General features: G+C 59.4%; 1 protein-coding gene across 1 annotated transcript; it reads left to right on the forward strand.

Moving 5' to 3' along the window:
* The first annotated feature begins 717 nt into the window (after window positions 1–717).
* Window positions 718–1,944, forward strand: LOC121082715 (inositol 1,4,5-trisphosphate receptor-interacting protein-like 1). Its single transcript, XM_040582378.1, has one exon. It carries the CDS (start codon window positions 761–763, stop codon window positions 1,721–1,723), a length of 963 nt encoding a protein of 320 aa, XP_040438312.1. The 5' UTR covers window positions 718–760; the 3' UTR covers window positions 1,724–1,944.
* The last annotated feature ends 263 nt before the right edge of the window (window positions 1,945–2,207 follow it).

Below are 2,207 nucleotides of genomic sequence, written 5' to 3' on the forward strand. Positions count from 1 at the left end.
ATTGACAGAAGGGAAGAAGTAAGCATGTATGATATTGACTGTTAGTATCTGGTAAGATGAATCCTGAATCCAATTTAGGGAACTAAAAATAAGGATGGTTGGTTTAAAAATGACTTACTTGAATGTATTTCAAGTATTTCCCTACTACCTGAGATGAAGCAGGAGCTTGGGTTTGTATTACCTGAAAGCTGCTTCTCAGAAGCAACTGGAACTTGCTGGGTGGGTGATGTTGTCCCGGTGGCTGTGACATCACTGAGGACGTGTCACAATGGGAGCTGTCTTCAGGGACATCACCAGGCAGCCCCACTGCAGTTTGACTTGGGCGCTCGGTGAGTGCAGCATGCAGGGGGAAGGCTGGGCTGGGTGGGGGACGAGGCAGATGCCCAGGGCCTTTCTAAGCCAGAGCGAGAGGCGAGCCCCTCAGGGCAGGGCACGGTACCGCCCTCGGGGCTGGGGCAGAGCTGCTGGGGGCTCCCGCTGGTGGCAGGTGCCCAGAGCGGCTTTGGGGATGTGACGGGTGCCCGTGGCTCCATGGGACGCTGTCCTGTGGCAGGGATGGGGCCTCGGGAGACTCTATGGGGACAGCCCGCGGCTCCCGTCGGTACAGTGCTCACAAACCCTGCCCTGGCTCCCTCGCACCTCCATCACCCCCTCTCCTACCGGCCCCCAGCTCCAGGCGGCTCCTGCCCCGCTCCCCCAGCCCCGCGCTCCCTCCCACCCAGCCCTGCTCAGCCCCCTTTTCTCCCACCTCCTCTAGGCCATGGCTGCGGCAATCGCCCTCATCCTGGCTATACTGGCCATGCAGCCCATGCAGAAGGGCCTTCACCGCAGAGATACGGCCACGGACGAGCGGATGCGGCAGCGTAAGGAGTATCTGGATGAGCAGACGACTCGGGTGATGCAGGAGCTTGACCGGAGCCGGGGCATGTTCCTTCCTGCGTTGCAGCAGTGGCCGCTTTGGACTGTTGCGGGGGCCCTGGTGCTGCTCGCTAGCATCTGGAAAATGAAGCTTGCCTCTGGCAGCCGCAGTGAGCAGGACAGAAAGGAGGATGACAGGGAGGAGGAAGACCTCCATGGTGCACACAGAGGTGGCATCTCTATGGCTGTGCCCACCCCACTGCCAATGCAGGACCTGCCTGACACGTTTGAGGCCCTGACGGAGCTGGTGGGTGACCTCCTTAAGGTCTGCCAGGTACTGTGCAAGAGGAGTTTCATGCCAGAGCCGTACCCAGCCACTGGGGAGGACGGTGCCCGTGAAACCTGGAGTGTGTATGGGAACAGCATCACCTATCGCCTGCCTGTGCTCCTGCGGCCACCCCCCGGGCACTCTTTCACCCTGGAGCCGGACACCGCGGGGCAGCTGCCAGAAGAGCAGCCCAAAATCCGTGTGGGGCTGGAGTGCGTGTGCTTGAGGCAGCAGCTGCTGGGAGACAAACCGTGCTCGCTTCACCACCCTGAGTTCCAGCTGCCGAGAGATCAGAATTCATTCCTCCTCTACACCCTCTGCACACGCTCCTGCCTAGACATGGATAAAGTCACCTGCTGGGTCCAAGAGTTGGTGAAAACAGCCTGGCTGCTTTTGCCTGAGTCGAGCCACTGCCATCTAACGCTGCTGCCCTCCTCCAAGTCCTGCAGGTTCCAGCTGATAAGCAGCTCTGAGATGGACATCTGCACTGAGCTAATTATTGTGGTGCCTCCAGATGCCTATGGAGGCCTTGAGTAGGCGGAGGCCAGCTTCACCAGCAGCACGCCACGGCCGGAGAGCTGTGCTGCTCTTGAGATGCTGCTTTGCAGGTACGCGGCCAGGCACACCCAGCAGGAAGATTTCTACCTCATAGATCAGCATATCTGCATCCGTCTCCTGATGGTCACAGGCTTTTCCACCCGTGCCTGCGACCCTGAGGATCTCCTCTCATCTCTCAGCGGTGGGGCCCGAGGGACAACTGCGGACACTGACCCAGAGAATCTGCTCAGCCCAGAGACTGCCTGGGGAGTGCGTGCCGCAGATCTGAGCAAGCTGGGCACGGACGTGACACCGCCCGAGGGGAGCTCAGCATCACCGGCGTGTGGGGAATGTCCGCCGGTCCAGCTGGAGATGCCACTGCAGCTGAGGATCCCGATACTGCTTGTAATCCTGTTATTGTAATCCTGCGATGCAAACATGACAATAAATCAGTTTGTTTTAACCAGCCGTCTGTCTGTGAGTG

Source organism: Falco naumanni, chromosome 1 (assembly GCF_017639655.2).
Source record: "Falco naumanni isolate bFalNau1 chromosome 1, bFalNau1.pat, whole genome shotgun sequence".
Classification (NCBI taxonomy): domain Eukaryota; kingdom Metazoa; phylum Chordata; class Aves; order Falconiformes; family Falconidae; genus Falco; species Falco naumanni.